We start from the raw sequence: 18542 nt of genomic DNA, 5'->3' as shown, positions 1-18542 counted from the left end.
TTCAGAGAGCTTATGGATCAATGAACATGTGGAGATTTGGGGAGAGTGGTGCCTGGAACTCCATGCCCTTTCCCCATACCTTGCCCTGTGCATCTGGCTGTTCCTGAGTTACATCCTTTTATAATAAACCAGTAATCTAATGAGTAAACAGGTTTCCTGGTTCTGTGAGTTCCTTCTAGCAAATTAATTGAACACAGGAGGGGATCTTGTGAACCTCTGATTTTTACCCAGTTTATCGTAGTTACAGGTAACAACCTGGGCTTGCAACTGGCATCTGAAGTGTGGGTGTTGTGGGGGGCAGTCTTGTAGGACTGAACTCTTAACCTGTGGAATCTGATTCTGTCAGGCATATGATATCAACATTGATTTAATTGTCAGGCACCCAGCAGGTGTCCACGGAATTGTTTGTGACACGTGTAGGAAACCCCCTCTTCTCCACATGTTGGAACTGGGTCTAGGAAACCAAAAAGAAACAAATTTTAAAGGTCTACCAAGCACCTCTTCTATGCTCATAATTGGAGACGCTTTGAGAAATATGAAATATATGATCCTCCTGTACTCTAGTTCAAGATATTTCAGGAGATTCACAAACGCTAGGGAGGTGTACAAAATTGTATATTATTAAGAACTGGAATGTGTTTTTAGGTCTAATGTGTTAAAGCTCTTAAGACAAAAGAAAATTTACCTGTTGAAATTAAGCATGATGCTATTTCTTCTCTAACTGTATGATTTATTTCTGCAAACATTTATTGTGTTCTTACTATATTCCAGTAAAGTTCCTGATCACCAGGTTTGAACCAGCTGGTATTAATGGTGGATGAGGGAGACAGCCATTTGAACAAAGGAATGTAATACAGAATTTCAGGGGCTTTGATAAATGTCTGTGTAGGATATCTATGCATAAAGAAATTTTAATGGCAACAGAGACTTGGGAAATAATTGAGTCTAAATGCCCTCATTTAACAGATTTTTAAAGACTAAGGCCCAGAGAGGAAAAGCAACTGGCTCAAAGTCACACAGCTAGTTGATGGAAGACCTAGAAGGATAGAATCCACGTATCCTTACATTCAACCTTGGCTAGCTGCATGGGAAAGGTGTGAGCTGAGGGATTTCCACTGGAGATGAGATAAAACTACACATAAGAGGGACTTCCCTGGTGGCGCAGTGGTTAAGAATCTGCCTGCCAATGCAGGGGACATGGGTTCGAGCCCTGGTCCGGGAAGATCCCACATGCCGTGGAGCAGCTAAGCCCGCGCGCCACAACTCCTGAGCCTGCGCTCTAGAGCCCGCGACCCACAACTAGAGAAAGCCCGTGCGCAGCAACGAAGACCCAACACAGCCAAAAATAAATAAATAAAATAAATAAATTTATTTTAAAAAACACATAAGAAATTTAGCAAAACCTGTAGATTTTTCACTGGTCAGTATTGGGGTGAGGGAACACGATGGCACAAGAAGAAAGAGTGCCTTGCTCACTAAAATATTTAGATTTTATGCTTAGCTATGACCACATACATAGAGTGCATCCTTAGACAAATGATCTAACGTACTAAAAATAATGCATATGTGCATTATGGTTTTCAATGGTACACTGCATCATCATCTCATTTGATGTTTGAAAGGGTTCTCTGAGGTATGCAGAAAGGGCATCCTTATCCTTGTTTTGCAGATGAGCAAACTGAGATGCAGAAAATCATACAACTAGTTAAGTGAGAAACTCAAGGTTAGAACACCTGGAATGCTTCTAGTCCAATGCTCTCCCTGTGATACCATGTATATAACAAGCATGGGACAAGAGTGGCTAACCAAGTATATCATGTGATTATTTTACAGATGCATTGTGAGAGGTTTCTATGTATCCTGAGAATAATTGGAACCACACTTTTTGGAGTTTCTCTACTCCTTGGAATCACAGCTGCTTATATTGTTGGCTACCAATTTATCCAAACAGATAATTACTATTTCTCTTTTGGACTATATGGTGCCTTTTTAGCATCACACCTCATCATCCAAAGCCTGTTTGCCTTTTTGGAGCACCGAAAAATGAAAAAATCTCTAGAAACCCCCATTAAGTTGAACAAAACTGTTGCTCTTTGCATTGCTGCGTATCAAGAAGATCCAGACTACTTACGGAAATGTTTGCAATCTGTGAAAAGGCTAACCTACCCTGGAATTAAAGTTGTCATGGTCATAGATGGAAACTCGGAAGATGACCTTTACATGATGGACATCTTCAGTGAAGTCATGGGCAGGGATAAATCAGCCACTTATATCTGGAAAAACAACTTTCACGTAAAGGGTCCTGGTGAGACGGATGAGTCACATAAAGAAAGCTCACAACATGTCACCCAGTTGGTCTTGTCCAACAAGAGTATTTGCATCATGCAAAAATGGGGTGGAAAAAGAGAAGTCATGTACACGGCTTTCAGAGCACTGGGACGAAGTGTGGATTATGTACAGGTAGGTTTCCGCATCTGCCAGGACAAACACATTTAAATAAAGCATCTTTTGTATCTCTCCAGTCTATGCTATAGTCCATCCTTGTCCCTTCTGGACACAGTGCTTCTTTCAGTTCATCTGAAAACAGCATGACTGTTGAAAGCACATTCTGAAAGAGAGAGAAAAAAATCTTGTAAAACGGTTAAAACTATCTATGAAAATGCTTAATTTGTGCAGTGTTATTGGTTGGAAATCAAGATTATTTTGAACATGAGACCCTTCCTTCCTTCTTTTCCCCTCCCTTACCTTCTCTGCCCCTTTGGTTCTGCCAAATCAATTCCAACGTCATTTTCCACACTCTTAAAATCTCCAGCGTTGTAAGAAAATAGTGTCTGCTCCAGCAGAAGGAGCTTGAGAAAATCTGCAGGACCAAGGGAAAGCTATAAAATATTTTTCACAGAGACTAGGCAAAATGGGGGTGATGAAAACAATTTTGATTTAAAAGTGTAGGAATTCAAAACTGAAACACATAGAAAAAGAAAAGAAAAAGGGAAAAGGAAAACAAAAACAAAAAAACAACCTTCCCAGAACAAAATCTAAGTCATGTTTATTTCACTCCCCAAACAGCATTACCTCACTCCCTGCTTTCAAACTTGACCTTTGAAAGCATTTGTGATGGTGTTTGCTTGCATGAAAATTAGACAGGCTGTGTCTCTCATTAATTCCCTGACTGCTAATTCTACGGTTTCTCCTCTTCTAGTTCTCACTGAAAGTTTCTTCTTTAGAACATTAATAGGGTACCTGTGAGTTTTCTAGTTGTAGTTTTGTGCAGATATTTTAGTTAGATTTTATTCATGATGATATTGAGAAAGGAGAACTATCTCTGGCTTCAAATATCCATCCGGACACTTTTCCTCTTTTCTTAAATGTGAAATCCTTGTTTTTGGAAGACCCATCATATGTTTTAGGGGATTTATCAACACAAAGCGATGCCCAGTGTGTCTCTCTGTGTAATGGGATGGCAGTGGCCACTGGCTTCAATGTCAATTGACTGAGGTTCTAATTAACAATTTGTAGCTGGTTGACCTTGAGCAAGACCACCTCCCAAACCTCAGTTACCTGGTTAGAAGGAACCAATCTCACAAGGGATTTGAGAAAATTATTTCAAATTATGTATCCAAAGGGGCTTAGCAAAAGTTGTTGATAATGGCATTGTTAATATTATTAAAGTGTTTGCTGTTAAAGTATTATTTCTTATATGATTATCTAGTCCTTGAAAACTATACTACATGTCAATTGCTAATTAACATGTTGTTAATTTAGCTAATATCTGAAGAATTTTGAGGTATTTCTTCAGTTCATACCATCTGCATAAATCTCCCTCCTAGGGAGTTGATTAGAGTTTCAACCCCAAGTGTCTCCTAATTTCTAGAACTTTCACAAATAAGGCTGTTTTAGTTAAATCAAGACATTTTTACATATTTACCTATTACAACTTCAGGCCCAGATGAGAGGATAAAATTAAACTTTTAAAGTTAAGGAATGGCTAGGGAACTTACAGAGGATTTGAAGAATGAAGCTCTGGGCCTAAAATGAGAAAACATCTGTTTTGATGTTTTGCCTTTAATTCTAGTTAAAACAGTTTACATTTGTCCTTTCTAATCATGACATTATTGTGAGATTTTTCTTCTTTTTTTTTTAACCTGCTTCTCCCAAAGCCCCTTCTCCCAACATCTTGTTTGGAATTTTGTTTGTATCCTTGACAACTTGTCTTGTGCCTGTCCAGGAAAAACTAATACAAAATATGAAATTTTAGAGTAGGCTTTTTGCTAGTGCCCTAATCAGGCTTTAGAACTTTCCTTCCTTCAGGCTGAAGCCTCCAGATAAACTGACCCTAGCAACAGCTGTTAACTGGGCCCCAAATCCGCTTGAGACTTCCAGTCCATTCAGAGCACTCAAACAGGGGTAAAAAATCTTTTGGCATTCTGAAACTAGTAAATACTATCCTGCCATGCCTCGTCTATGCCGTATAAAAACAGAAATTGCATAAAGTTCAATCTAATTTAGTACTCTTATCCTTCCTTCTGACTGACCCAGGGTCCAAGAGTTACAGAGCAGAAGCCACAGAAAGACAAAGAGGGAAGGGTTTGAGGATATTGGCTCCTGAATATTACAAGTGATTGAATGTGGAGTTCAAGTTGGTTAGGGATGGAAGGAAGCAAAGTTCAGGTGCTAATACACAAGAGAGACTGGGGGCTAGGGGAAGAAATTGACCATCTGCTCATACTTGCTAACCTGGCTAGAGAACACTGTTTAACTGTGCAGAGAGATGGCCAAAATGATTGGTTTCCAGTTGCAGCTGGATCCTCAGCACTAGTCAGCACTCTTTTCACTTGATCTTGAATAGATGTCTTGCTTATTCCTCTCGCGTCTGTTATTTCAGATCTTCATCACTCTCCTGGGGCCTTACCCAAACTCCTCCCTGCTTAACTACAAACAGATGATCTTGCCTCTACAAAAGAGAACAGCAAAAGTACAGGCTGTGAAGGCTGTCAAGGTCTGACTCTCTTCTGCTTACAGTTTCAAGGGTACCCACCTCACCTCCTATCTCAAGGTTAACCTTTCTACTTGCACTTCTGAGCCTTCTGGGCTGGCTCCCTCTCGTCTCTTTCAGAACAAGCCTTTATCGATCACCACCTCTTATATCTCTCCCCTCTCATCTCTAGTCTTCTATAGTAATTACTCTTTCAGCCTTGTAGCCTCTCAAATAATAAATGCTGACATAGAACATGGAGGGAAGCTTCAGTTTAAGACGAAGCCAGCATGGTAGGAAATTCATCTATGATGCTAGTGGCTGCTTCCAGAGATAGAGAAGATAGAAAAGCAGCAGAAGAAAAATAAAGTGAGAAAATCAAATACAGGGAATGAGAAATAAGGAGGTGAATGAGGAAGATTTTCTTAATTTTGAATCAAAGTATTTTCTGGAGAAACTTTTTCAAAGATGTAGAAAAGTGCAATAAGCAAAATTAAAATAATCTGCAGCAGAGAGGGGAAAGATAAATTAGGAATTTGGGATTAACGGATACACACTACTATCTATAAAATAGATAATAAAGGGCTACTGTATAGCGTAGGGAACTGTATTCAATATCTTGTAATAATTTATAATGGAAAAGAACCTGAAAAAGAATAAATATGTATGTATGTATAACTGAATCACTTTGCTGTACACATGAAACATAGTAAATCAACTAAACTTCAATTTAAAAAAGTCATCTGAAGTGAATACATGACCCATGCATAGATTATCAAATTTAATACTTTCCAACATATACTCTTCTATTTTTCCTTATTTTAAAAACAATTTTGAGATCATATCATGTTTACTTTTTTGTATTTTTTACTTAACAATTTCAGAAGACTTTTAAAGTGTCTTTTGATATCTAGATTAGATAATTGCTTTATTCATATCTCTTTTCACTGAACATTGATATTTCTACGTAAGTGGCCACCAGCCTATATAACAAAGGAAAAAAACAGTATCGTCTGATGTGTGTCTTAAGAATTTCCCAGGTAAAAGTTATACAATAAGTATGAACATTTTCTAAAAGGGAAGATTATAGGAAGCAATTTTATTATTAATTTAATCTGGCAGTACCATAGCTATCCAAGATTATTTGAGCAGGAGAAAAGTAAGACTAAATCATTCATAATAGTAGAGTTGACCCTTATTATTCATGGATTCTGTATTTACAAGTTAACCTACTGACTAAAGTGTATTTATTACTCAAAAATCAATAGTTGCAGTGATGTTGTGATCATTTGCAGACATGTGCAGAATGGCAAAAAAAAAGTGAGTCATCTGATGTGCATGTTCCCAGCTGAGGTCACACAAGATTATGCTTTGCCTTTTTGTTTTACCTTTTATACTGTAAACAAGTAACTTCCTTAGTCTATTTAATATCATGTTTTTCATATTTTTGTGCTTTTGGTTGCTAATGTAGCTGTTTAAAATGGTCCCCAAGTGTAGTGTTGAAATGTTGTCTAGTGATTGTAACACAAGAAGGTTGTAATTGCCTTATGGAGAAAATAGGTTTGTTAGATGAACTTTGTTCAGGCATGAGTTACAGTGCTGCTGGACATGAGTTCAATGTTAATGAATCAACAATACATATTAAATAAGGTGACACAAATAAACAAGTAAGCACAAATACAACAAGGTTAGGGATTGATCACTAGACAGAAATTCCATGACCAGAGACTTTGAGGAACCTAACTCTGTATGTCCGCTAGATGCAATTTTTTAGTATTTGCTAACTCACTGTTCATGGAAGCTTTGTAGAACATAACCACCGTGCATGATGAGGATTGAATATGTATAACATTTGATTTGTTCCTATTTTCTGAAAATTTCTGAAGGGTCATGTTGAGAATGTTAATGTGACTTTGTATCCTTCATCTTAGAGGATGAAATTGAGCTCATTGAAATAAGAATGGGGAAATCTGAATTCTTTTTTTTTTTTTTTTTTGAATTCTTGATTTAACTGTTTACTTGCTATGGGCCTCAACTGGTAGAAGAGATGATTTCTGAGATCACTTTCAGCTAAAGACTCTAACTTAGGACTGTCTTAGTTTCTTTCTAGCAACATATCTATGCTCTTCAAGATTGGGATCAAACGAACAAACAAAAACAACAAACAACAACACAAAAGGGAGTATAGCATTAGAATTTTCTTTTCATTTTTAATCTACACTTTCCCTCAAAGTTGGGTTCTTGAATGTAAACCCTGATTTAAGGCAACCATTATGTGATTTCCTGATTCCTTTCTTTAGAATGAGGATTCCAACCATTTGGAATAAGGGTGTTTCCTGGCTTAAGCCTAGAGGTGACAACATTTGGTTTCTCATTTTTCCAGCTGGCTTGTCACCTTTGCTTTACACCTACAACTATTACTCGTGTATAAGCCTTCCTGAAAAAGAAAAGAGAATAACCAAATGACTCCTTAATGTCTTAAAAAGATTCTAGGTTGCCTGAGGCAAATGTTACTTTATAACAATTTGGGTAACACATTCTAACAAGAAAGGTATATATCTTCCCAATTCCTTTTAAAAAGAACAACAAATAAGGGCCAAATTGTTTAGGTTTTTATGATTTAGAGGCTTTTTATTGGCTAGATTTGAGGTCTTATACTATAAACAAAATTACTATGAGAGAATCATTCTCCCTATCCCCCATCCCTCTCCCCCAAAAAAGTTTCTGTATTTTTCTTTGAGGGCATTTATTTTTTCCTGGAATGGTTTCACTGATTAATTTCAAAAGGTCTTTTTAGTCCTAAAATTCTTACATTTTATGATTTTGTTTTTGCCACTCATAGTCTACCATAAACTTCTCTCTAATCTTTTTCCCTAGTAGACAGCCCAATCTAAGGATTTTTATATTGCCTGCTCAATAATCCAGGTTGTTTAATTTAAATTTGTTGGGCATTGGACAAGGCATTAGTTTTTGCTCTCTGAGCAAGTCATGGTTTATTTACAGTACAGATAAGAAGGACCCCTTCCCTCATGGGACTAGTGTTCTTAGTTTGTGCCTCTAGTTTTGATTATCACTTCTTAGTATATATGTCTTCCTTTTATTGAGCATTTACTATGAGCTAGCCCTTATAAGTGCTATACATACATTATCTAGTTAATTCTCCATTACAGCAAACTTATGAGGTGGATGTGCTTATCCATATTTTTCACCTGAGAGATGGAGACTTAAAAGGTGAGGTAAGGAGTTTAAGGTTACAAAGCTAGTCCAAGGGAATATAACTGGTCAATTGTGGATTGGGACTCAGATCTGTCTGATTCCAAGGTTTTGCATAGTGCTTTCTTTTCCTTTCAGTAGTGTGTTTACTCTGGCATTGTACTGTTAGGAGTTCTGGGGGCTAACACCATCTTGTGTTTGCCAGTAAATAACTATTGGTGAATTTTAAAATTCTGGCTGACTTCTTTCACTAGGAAGAATGTCCTGGGGGAAAGAGGGGGTAGGGGGTACTTTCCATTTACTATGTGGTTAAGTTTTGGAAGGGAAACTGGGCAGTGGGATCATGACCAATGGTAAATTTCAAACATGGTTGAAATAAATCATCTCCCTGGGGCCAGGTTAAGATGAAGGGTCAAGATTAAGAAAGGATTGAGGTTTACAAGCAGACAAAGGATGAAGGCAGTAGCAACAGAATGAGTCTTGATTTATCTTCAGCCTGTTTCCTCATCGAAGGCAGCCAGAATAACTAAGTTTTCCTCTTGCTGTGTAGCTCTCAGTGCCCTTTGAAGTGGTTCGGGGCAGGCAGAGGTGGAGAACACACCAGTCAATCTGAAAGGAAATATGTTGAAAAAAAGGTGAAATATGGATACTCAGCATTTTAGACTTGGGTCTTAGAAGTTGAAAAACATATGGTAGAATAAATAACAATATTTCTGCAGGATATTTTATTTAAATTATTGTGAGGTAGATCAACTTTAAGATCAGTGAGATAAATTGGAATGGACTTACAGTCTAACAGCTTATTTCACACATTTATAGCAATTTATATATCTAACTGCTATAGTTGTATTGGATACATTTGAACTCGTTCATTGTGATAAGATATTCTTGATATGTAATCCATTCTCATGTTCCTTTTAGTGATTCTCTTTACTGAGTTCCCTGTTCATGGTAATTAGTGGGTTTACTTAGCAAGTATAAACAATTAAAGATTATTACCCTATACTAATGGCATATATGACTTTTCTGTGAGCCTTTGTAATTTACCAAGTACTTTGACATACAGTGTGTCACTCTGGTATCATGACGATGGTAACAGTTTGTTCAAGGTCATAAAAGTAATAAAGTACAGAACTCAAGATTTCATTGCAGCCTCTTGATTTGTTATAATAGTCAAATCTTGGCCTATTATAAGAATAGAAGATAGAGGCAATCATAAAAACCTCTAGTAGAGTTAAATTGGGACTTAGAATGTACTTTATCTCAACTTGTCCTTTTAGTTTGTTCTTTGTTTTTTTATGAAAGAGACCCACCCCCGGCCCCCCAACAAATTCTCTCAGGGTTGGCATTCTTGCTTGTAAAAGGCCTGATAGAAACCATTAAGCTTTGCGGGCTATATGATCTGTGTTGCAGCTATTCAACTTTGCTCTTTTGGTGTGAAAGCAGCCATAGATAATATGAAACTGAATGTGCATGACTGGGTTCCAGTAAAACTTTATTTATGGCCACTGAAATTTGAATTTCATATAATTTCCATGTGTCACAAAAAATTCTTTTTCAATTTATTTTCAGCTATTTAAAAAAGTAAAAGCTATTTTTAACCCCCAGGCCATACAGAAATTGGTGGGAAGGCAGACTCATCCATAGACCTTCGTTTGCCAACTCCTGTTTTAGATATGGAGAAGGCGGTGGCACTGTCTCTTGGCTAGAACAGTGAAGGAGGAGGAGCCATGGTCTTAAGCAATTTAGCTGATGATTCTGTGGTTAAGACTGAGGTGGCTGCTTCCTCCCAATAACGTCTTCTTGTCTTGACATTTTCTACTCATGTTAGTCAAAATTTGGTGACTGCCTCATTTCCATATCTCCTAGTGAGAAATCTTTTGACCGGTGATCATGTAGTTTAAACAAATTACAGCGATACATTCAGCGTGCACAGAAAGACATTTTGATTTGTTCTCCAATTGTTTCCTGTGTGCAAATCAGTCCTGTGGTTTTTCCCAGTGTGAGGTTAAGCTCCTTGTGAACTGGTGTTTTTCTCCCACAGTTTCTAGCCCAGAGCTAAACAGACAACATTCATGAAATTGCACACTTCTCATTAATTGGTGAGGAGACAGCTAGAAATCCTGTTTCTACTAGACTGATTTTAAGAAGGGCTAGAGTTATACCCTTTAACACAAACAAATTAATACTGTTATATCCATGAACATACATGCTTTCACAGACTGTCATAGTCGGTGGTTTTCTAGTTGGCATTCTATCACCAAAGAACATCCAGAAATTGAACTTCTTTAGAAAACTCTTTGATCCCACTATAACAAACCCTTCCCAGGAGATTTCTGAGAACTTTCCCCTCTGACAGTTAAACTCACCATGTGAACAATCTCTCTCAGAGAACTTCTGGCACTTTGCTTTGGAAACTGGGAGGGGCAGGACCAATTTAAATATGCAGAACCTCAGAAGTTTGGTTCAAGTTTCGTCATTTCGGAGAGGCATTTCCCTTGGCTTGCTTATCTTACGAGCAGGCGGAGTTATTTGAACATTAATTCTAGGTTGCCCCCTTCCTGTTGTTTTTAGTCTTATTTTAGCTTTTTCTGGTTTTACCTTTCCCAGCTTGAGTCAATAGAGGTGGGTGTGGCCATAAACTCTGGATGCTGAGAGGTTGAAAGGTGGATTTGAAATTATGCCTTCACTTTCTACTACCCTAGTTACTGGCCTGCTAGGCTTATAGCCATATACATAACAGTGACAGACAAGGCAAGAGAGAGGCAAAACATCACTCTTGGAAGAATTTGCTTAGGTTTCTGAGGCTTGGGACCCTTGAGTATAAACTGAAGTATTAGAAAAACCCTATTTTTTTAATGGAATAGACAGCCTAGCTGCTGTCTATTTTTTTTCCTCTAAAATAAGTAAGACCATGCAGACCAAAATAGAATGCCCCCCCCCCCAGAAAAGGGCAGTAGGTTATTTAGAAAATGCCTGTTTCTAAATAGGTAAAGTAATATACAAAATTCAGAAATTAACTTTAAAATTGCTATAATTAGTTGAGTCCAGAGAGGTGATGATTTCACTTTTTATAATTGGATACCCTATATACTCCTTAAGTCATGTTACAATAATGCATTTAAATTGCTCTTTTCACCAACATTCTTTATTAATATATATTATGTTTTTTCAGAAAAAAAATCTATTAATAAAATTAAGATAGGCACTTTTTTTAAAATGTTGAGACTTCCTAGCTATGTATGTGAAGGACTCATATTTTTTCATTCAAAACTGGTATATCAAATCCGTACTATTTTTATGAAGCAGATCTGAGAGCTGCACAAATACTTGCTTTTGATATAAGTAAAGAGACTAAATCTTGATTAAATTCATAAATGTAGCCAGACTACATAGAAAAACAGTGAAATTGCAGATAACACTCCCGTCTCTGCCAATCATGTCATTTATTGCTTAGATGGGAATGTGAAACTGGTTCATTACATGTCAATTTTCATCACTTTATGTCTACTTGGGCCTGGCTGCATTTTCCAGAAAAGGATACTATTTTATTAATATCAACCAGGAATAGAGAGGTGACAGCTCTTTTCCTACTTTTGATTTTCTTTGATCATGTGGAAGAAGCTCCATCCACAGGTGTAACGTACCTAATTTCTCCCTAAGAGAAGTGACTTAATCTGATTGGTGAGTATGGGAGGAGTAAGGGGTAGCCTAGCTCCTTCTTCCCCCTTTCTTCTAGAAGTGAGCTGCCATAAAGGAGGAGGCATCTGCCATACCTTTCGAAGGGGCATTAACTGTCTTCAGGAGGAGACTAGTCCCACTTAGATGCTATTTGGAATTGGTACATCAGTCTAATTCTGGGGAACATAGTTACAAAGTCTGCTACTCCATTGATATAAGCCCTATTTTCCATATCAGCTTTATGAGTATACATGTAATATTTCGGTTTTTCCTCTCCTTTATTTTTCTGTTTCATTCAATAAGTTCATAAATCAGCTTGGGAAGAAAAGTACTATTTATAACCCTGTACCTTTGGCCTCCAGTAGAAATTTCTGGGAGAAGCTAATGGGTATAGACAAATCCTAATAATTTTCTTGAAGTTGTAGTTGGTTTGGTTTCAAAATTGTTTTTTTGTCCTGTATAAAGTTTGTTTTTAAGAATAATAATTAGCACTTCTAGAAAAACTTAAGATAATTTAACATCTACTTTTGTATATAAAGAGCTAGACAAATACTTAATACTCTAAAATAAAAAGGTGGTCTGACCATCAAGCTAGTTTCCTTTCTAATGGAATGTCATCTGCTAAGCCCAGGTCAAATAGACATCTTGCTTCAGAATTAATTATACAACTAGCCTTAGTAGAACTGCTTTCCTGTCTTAATCACCATATTAAAATAGAGAAAAATAATCACTGTTAAACATGCCTTTTTTTCAATACTGTCATAGGAGTTTCCTATCATCATTCAGAGCTGAGGGATAAGATATCTGAAAGCCTTATTTAAGGCAATTTTTTTTAAAAAAGAGCTATCTATGGTGACCAACCCAAGATGTTTTCCAAGTCCTGGAAATCTAGGATGTTACCTGGGACATGAGACTTTCATTGCCAAAATTGTGTACATCCATGGCAAACCAGGCAAAGCTGTCACCCTACATGACATGCCTAGGTCATCACTTTAGCTGTTCTATCCAGCAATGTCATTAACTTAAATACTGAGTTTTCAGGTTCTTTGTTACTTATTGAGGCCTTGTGACAATAGGCTGAAGGCATAATATATATGCCCACTTTTGACTACATGGAGTATATTCATCATCTTCTTTTCTTTAACTTATTTCTTACTTTCTTCTTTGCAGGTTTGTGATTCAGACACCATGCTTGACCCTGCCTCATCTGTGGAGATGGTAAAAGTTTTAGAAGAAGATCCCATGGTTGGAGGTGTCGGGGGAGATGTCCAGGTACATGAGTTCACTTTTTGCATGAGTCACTTTTAGTAGCACCCTCACTCATTGATTCTTTGAACATACATTTATTATACACCCAAATCTGTGCCAGGTATTGTTTCTGGTGCCAGAGACATACTAGAATGTGCCCTGGACCCACTTTATACCTCTTCTGCTGTCTAAATTGAGGTAACTTATGATTTCTTTGCTTAATCCTGGGTTATAACACAAGTATGTAGTGGCTGATAAGTTACATAAAATGTAAATGTGTAATAATTTCTGCCATATCTTCTTGAGCCACAACTTAATGTTCTGGTAAAATGATGTTGGAACTCATTTAGTACAAGGGTTAAAAAATGGAGGTATGGCAGGAGATGGAGTCTATGTCATATAACTATGTATTTAAAAGCTGAACAATATATGGTTGTTCAAAAATCCAAATTGGAATACAAAGGAAAAAAAAGAGAAACAGCAACTCAAATTTACACTAGAGAGAAAGTCAAAGGAACAATTAAGTGAGTTTTCCAATTATTATTTATTTCCCATTATTTGCTATCAATGGAGAAACAATAAGTGAAACAAATATTAATGAAGGTGATTTGAAATGTATGGAATGGGAAAACAAATATGTGAAAACATATGAAGATTAAAGTGAGCCCTTTGCAAAAGTGCACTAGATTTTAGCAAAAGATGTGAGAAGCACATGGAATTTTGACTTTAAATGTAGGTATTGTGTTACTGTATAACCCATATTTATATGCATGGTAATAGTGAAGTCAAAGAAAGTACACTAGATGGACAAAGAAATACCCTGGAGATAAAAAGGAAGAATGTAAAATCCAGATGAAAACTGAACAAAATTGAGACAGAGGAGAGAATTAAGAAATATTGCCTCCCAAAACTAATAATTTTAATAGCCTTTTTGTAGAGCATTATTTCAGGATTCCAGTTTTGGGGTGAAGCCAGAGCAAACCCTTTTATCACTGGCATTGCTAAAACTGGAAGGAGAATAATAGAGTTGGATGAGTTGAAAAGAGAAGAGAATAGGACTTAAAAACTTTCAAATATTAGATAGTAAGAAAGTGGGAGAATAATTTTTTTTAAGATTTTTTGATGCGGACCATATTTTTAAAGTCTTTATTGAATTTGCTGCAATATTGATTCTGTTTTATGTCTTTGGTTTTTTGGCCGTGAGGTATGTGGGTGGGATCCCAGCTCCCCAACCAGGGATGGACCCCACCCCCCCACATTGGAAGGCGAAATCTTTAACCACTGGACTGCCAGTGGGAGAATAATTTAAGGGCTGAGAACCAAAGCCTAAAAAAATCTCAATTTTATAACATAACAAGAAAAAGAAACAAAACACATAACAAAAGAGTACAGAGAGTGATGGATTAGAAAAAAATTATTGTCAAGAAGTCCCAACACACACACCCAACTTGCCAAATTAATATAGTATATAGAATCAAAGAAAATAATGTAAAATTGTGTTAAAAAAGGGAAAGAGACTAAATAGAAGGATAAAAAAACAAACATTACTCTAGGTAATAACCTCACAATGCTGCAGATTTTGTTGGAATTTTTAGCTGGGGTTTACCTTTATTTAATTATTTTTACTTTTATTTTTCTTGTAGATTTTAAACAAGTATGATTCCTGGATCTCTTTCCTCAGCAGTGTGAGATACTGGATGGCTTTTAACATAGAAAGGGCTTGTCAGTCTTATTTTGGATGTGTCCAGTGCATTAGTGGACCTCTGGGAATGTACAGAAACTCCTTATTGCATGAATTTGTGGAAGACTGGTACAATCAAGAATTTATGGGCAGCCAATGTAGTTTTGGAGATGACAGGCATCTAACGAACAGAGTGCTGAGTCTGGGCTATGCAACAAAATACACAGCTCGATCCAAGTGCCTTACTGAAACACCTATAGAATATCTCAGATGGTTAAACCAGCAGACCCGTTGGAGCAAGTCCTACTTCCGAGAGTGGCTGTACAATGCTATGTGGTTTCATAAACATCACTTGTGGATGACCTATGAAGCAGTCATCACTGGGTTCTTCCCTTTCTTTCTCATTGCCACAGTAATCCAGCTTTTCTACAGGGGTAAAATTTGGAACATCCTCCTCTTCTTGTTAACTGTCCAGTTAGTGGGTCTCATAAAATCATCTTTTGCCAGCTGCCTTAGAGGAAATATCGTCATGGTCTTCATGTCCCTCTACTCAGTGTTATACATGTCAAGTTTACTTCCTGCCAAGATGTTTGCAATTGCAACGATAAACAAAGCTGGGTGGGGCACATCTGGAAGGAAAACCATTGTTGTTAATTTCATAGGACTCATTCCAGTATCAGTTTGGTTTACAATCCTCCTGGGTGGTGTGATTTTCACCATTTATAAGGAATCTAAAAAGCCATTCTCAGAATCCAAACAGACAGTTTTAATTGTTGGAACGTTGCTGTATGCATGCTATTGGGTCATGCTTTTGACACTGTATGTGGTTCTCATCAATAAATGTGGCAGGCGGAAGAAGGGACAACAGTATGACATGGTGCTTGATGTATGATCTTACGTTTGATGTTTGCAGTTACAGATGCAGACACACACAAAACCTTAGTTCCTCTAGGGACTGTGCGGTATTGTGGCATCAGATAATGCCACCAAAGGAGACATATCACTGCTGCTGGGACTTGAACAAAGACATTTGTATGGGTTTATTTTAATTCTGCCAAAGTAAAATGATACATCAAGAAGAACTCAGATTTAACCTGATATTTCTATGAAAATGGGAAGAATTCTTTGTTTATGCACTTTTTCCTTATTGTACATCTGCCTAACAGTGTTTTGCCCTATATACCTCACTAGTCATGCTTTATGTGGGTTATCATGTAAGAAAAGGATTTTGGAAACTCAAGGAAAAGTTCTTTCAACATATACAACCTAACTTATGTACTGTGTTGATAGCTAATTTTTTTTTAGAAAGGTTTTTCTGTTTAACTCTACCAAATGAAATGCCAAAGGAAATTTACAGGCCGTTGGCTGTGCTGTATTTTTATATAATTGTACTGTGTTTTAAAATTTTGTATGCCAATTTTAAAACAAATTTTGCATATTTTATATTTTACTTCTGCCAAAATACACCTGTTCTTCCTTTTTTTTTTAATAAAATAGGTTCTGAAAAAATTCATACTTAAAAAATTTTTACCCAAAATGTGAAGCTTGGTTGACTGATGTTGTTCATGATAGAAAGAATAAAATGTTTCTCTCTCTCTCTACCTTTAAAATTGAATAGTTTATTTCTGTGAAAAAGTATTTAAACTCTCAATATTTTAACTTTTTTTCATTTCTTTTAGAAAAGGCCAATATACCTGTCACACTTCGGGAGTAGAAATTCATACTTGTGTGTACAAAAAAGAAGTCATTGAAAATCAAGGCCAAAGGGGTAGAAAAGTGCAATTTTTTCATAAGATTAAAAAAAAGGGAATGCCAGTTCTCAAAAGAAAATACTAGGCATCCAGCAGTGGACAAAATCTGGGTATCAAAGATTGTTTTTGGAGATTCTCACAGTGTTTTCCCAGGCTAAGTAAAAAGGAAAGTGGGAAAAATTGTCTGTATAATCTGGACAAATACACTGCAGTTCATCATTTTGTTCTGTGACCTGTATTCACTGGATCCTGTCTATATGTTGAACATACTTTACCTACCTTTTTTTTTTCCTAGATTGTCATTTCACTTTACATGTTAGTATGAGGTTTATACGGGTGAGTGGGATAAATTATAATAAGAATAAAGCATATAGATTCAAAATTGGCCAAATCAAGCTCCATGTGTACTCTTTAACTTTCTAGGGAAGATTTTTTTCTGAATTATACAGATAATTGCTTCATCTCTTCTGTTCTTGACCTAAATAAATGTGTTTACATAGTAGACATGATATCAAGGTTTAATAGTTGTATCAAGAATTGGCACATAAAAAAAATTGATGGACCCTCGGCCTGGTTAATTTAGCTACTCCGGGGCCTCAGTTATCCAGTTTGACTTTTGACATGACCCATCTTGCCTTGTAGCCGGTGCTGTGTAGACCTGTGTTAAAAACAATTGAACACATGAAGAGTTGCAGAAAAAAAGTATTGTGATGAAGCAGAAATGTGAAGTGTTCAACCATGTGCTTCCTGCCTTTCTGCTTCCTTTTTATGTAGACTTTTATATTTCATCCATTCTGTCTAAGAAAAAACCTGCACATTCTACCTTCAGAGCACAAAAAGTACATAACGTTCTACAACTTAGACTCTCACTGATTGGGGAGCTTGTGGAAAACAAACAGACCATGCCATTAAATGAAACTAAAACTTGAGTTTGCCTTTTTAACTATTTATGTTCTAAGTTAAGCTTTGATAACATTCAAATGTCAAATTCTCTCATTCTTATAAAAGATTGAATTAATCGCCTGTATTTATTTTAGCAATTATTCAATGTATTTCCAGTATAGGATGTATAGTATAATTGAATTTTTTTGTAAATAAAATATTTTTGATAAGATTATTGCCTTTTTTTCTAAGGGAAGGGGGAATTCAAACAAAACAAAACAAAATGTTTTATTTTGATTGTAAGGGTATGGATTTAAGAATGGGGTATATAGAAAAATAAACATTGTTGGTCAAAGCTAATGGAAGTCGTTTAATGTTACTAATCAGAAGGTAGAAATCTCCAAAGTTGGTATAGTTGGAAATCTGGAAAAATGAGAGAGAGAGAGAGAGAGAGAGAGTCCCAATTAACACAACCCTTGTCTTTCTTTAATCTTCTCTTTCTTCTCCTTCCCTGAAAACAGCCCAAATTTAGGTAAAAATTGCTTTACTATAGTAATCTGTCATAGTGGGAAAAAAATCACCAATTTTTGAGAGACGTCGTAGGCAAGTTTGTTATAGCATTATTTACAAATAATAACAAAAACTTAAAATAAGATTTAATGATGAGGGAAAAAATAAATGAATTATGGCATTTCCAAACAATGGAATATTATTACCCATTAAACATAATGTTCTCAGAATATGAAGTTGTTGGAGAAATGTTACATTAAAAATATATAACCATTTTGTACAGTTAACATCCCAATTTTGTAAAAACAAAAATGTTTAAAGGTGGTTATCTCTACTCTTGGGAATATGACCAATTTATATTCTGTATACGTTTTTGTATTTTCCAAGTATCGTAATCATGTATTGCTTTTATAATCAGAAAAGGACAATAAATATTGCTTTCTTTAAAAAGTGGGTTGGGGCATCTAATAGCATTTCCTGGTTTGAGGAGCTTTAGTGGTAATTAATTCATTTTACTACTTATCCCTCAAATTCATCTTATTTCCCAATCTTTTTTATTGTTCAGTTCCTAAGAATCCTTTATTACCTCGGTACAGTTACATTA

The 18542-nt window shown here is 36.2% G+C and overlaps 1 protein-coding gene across 1 annotated transcript; it reads left to right on the top strand.

Moving 5' to 3' along the window:
* Positions 1-1833: 1833 nt before the first annotated feature.
* LOC307065786 (hyaluronan synthase 2) lies at positions 1834-15687 on the top strand (the record flags this gene model as incomplete). Its single annotated transcript, XM_079722736.1, has 3 exons — positions 1834-2460; positions 13037-13138; positions 14758-15687. 3 exons carry the CDS (start codon positions 1834-1836, stop codon positions 15685-15687), a joined length of 1659 nt encoding a protein of 552 aa, XP_079578862.1.
* Between the last annotated feature and the right edge of the window lie 2855 nt (positions 15688-18542).

The sequence above is a fragment of the Hyperoodon ampullatus genome (assembly GCF_949752795.1).
Source record: "Hyperoodon ampullatus genome assembly, chromosome: 17".
In the NCBI taxonomy this organism is placed as follows: Eukaryota; Metazoa; Chordata; class Mammalia; order Artiodactyla; family Ziphiidae; genus Hyperoodon; species Hyperoodon ampullatus.
The sequence above is the reverse complement of the archived record's forward strand: the minus strand, read 5'-3'. Positions and strand labels throughout refer to the sequence as shown.